At 55.9% G+C, this 803-nt stretch overlaps 1 protein-coding gene across 1 annotated transcript in view; it reads left to right on the top strand.

Moving 5' to 3' along the window:
• The window catches only part of CRLF1 (cytokine receptor like factor 1), a 14,530-nt gene that overhangs the window by 11,060 nt on the left and 2,667 nt on the right, over positions 1 to 803 (top strand). The window contains exon 2 of the mRNA XM_009642764.1: positions 477 to 606. Within this exon, the coding sequence (XP_009641059.1) occupies positions 477 to 606 (130 nt within the window). The remainder of the gene's footprint in view (positions 1 to 476; positions 607 to 803) is intronic.

Raw genomic sequence — 803 nt, 5'->3', positions numbered from 1 at the left:
GCAGGGGTTGCGTGTGGTGGCTCGCGGCAGCTCGGTTTTAGCCTCCTCTCCACGGTTTGTGCCCTGAGCCGCAGCCGCTGGCTCGCAGGAGCGCGCAGCAGAGAGGCTGTTTTGGCAAACCCTCGGTAAAATTACACTTGTCCGAATCAATAATCGTAAGATGTTATCTCAGGCTATTTTAAGGACGATGCTACGTCCTAGGAATACAGAGGCTTAACTGGGAACGCAGCTTGGATTTGTTTTTTGGGTTGCTGTAAGAAAACAGCTCCGGAGCTGGGTGCGGGCAGGGGCCGGGTGCAGGCAGGAGCGGGCAGGAGCCTAAACCCCTCCGGCAAACACGTTTGCAGCTGCAGGGCTGGAAACCTGTGGCCAGTGGGGACTGCGGTGGCATTGCCTGCTGGGACCACGGGGCTGCGTTTTGCCTCTATGCCTTTTCATCCCCCTCTTCTTTTTTTTTTTTTTTCCCCTTCTCCCAGTACCCCCAGAAAAACCAGTCAACATCACCTGCTGGTCCAAAAACATGAAGGACCTCACCTGCAAATGGGCGCCGGGGACGGAAGGGGAGACCTTCCTGCACACCAACTACACCCTCAAGTACAAGCTCAGGTGGGGCCACCCTCCTTAATTCCCATTATTCTTAAAAAAAAAAAAATTAAAAAATGCCAGTGTGGGATTTAAAGGCTTATGGGGAGGGGGGGAATGGGGAGCCTGATGCCCCCTGGCTGGCCCCTGCCAGGGGATGCAATGAGTTTTCTCCGGTCTCGGTCGCCGCGAGCGCTGGCGGGCAGCCACGCTCCGTACGT

The sequence above is a fragment of the Egretta garzetta genome, unplaced genomic scaffold (assembly GCF_000687185.1).
Source record: "Egretta garzetta isolate BGI_Z169 unplaced genomic scaffold, ASM68718v1 scaffold567, whole genome shotgun sequence".
NCBI classification, from domain to species: Eukaryota; Metazoa; Chordata; class Aves; order Pelecaniformes; family Ardeidae; genus Egretta; species Egretta garzetta.
The sequence above is the reverse complement of the archived record's forward strand: the minus strand, read 5'-3'. Positions and strand labels throughout refer to the sequence as shown.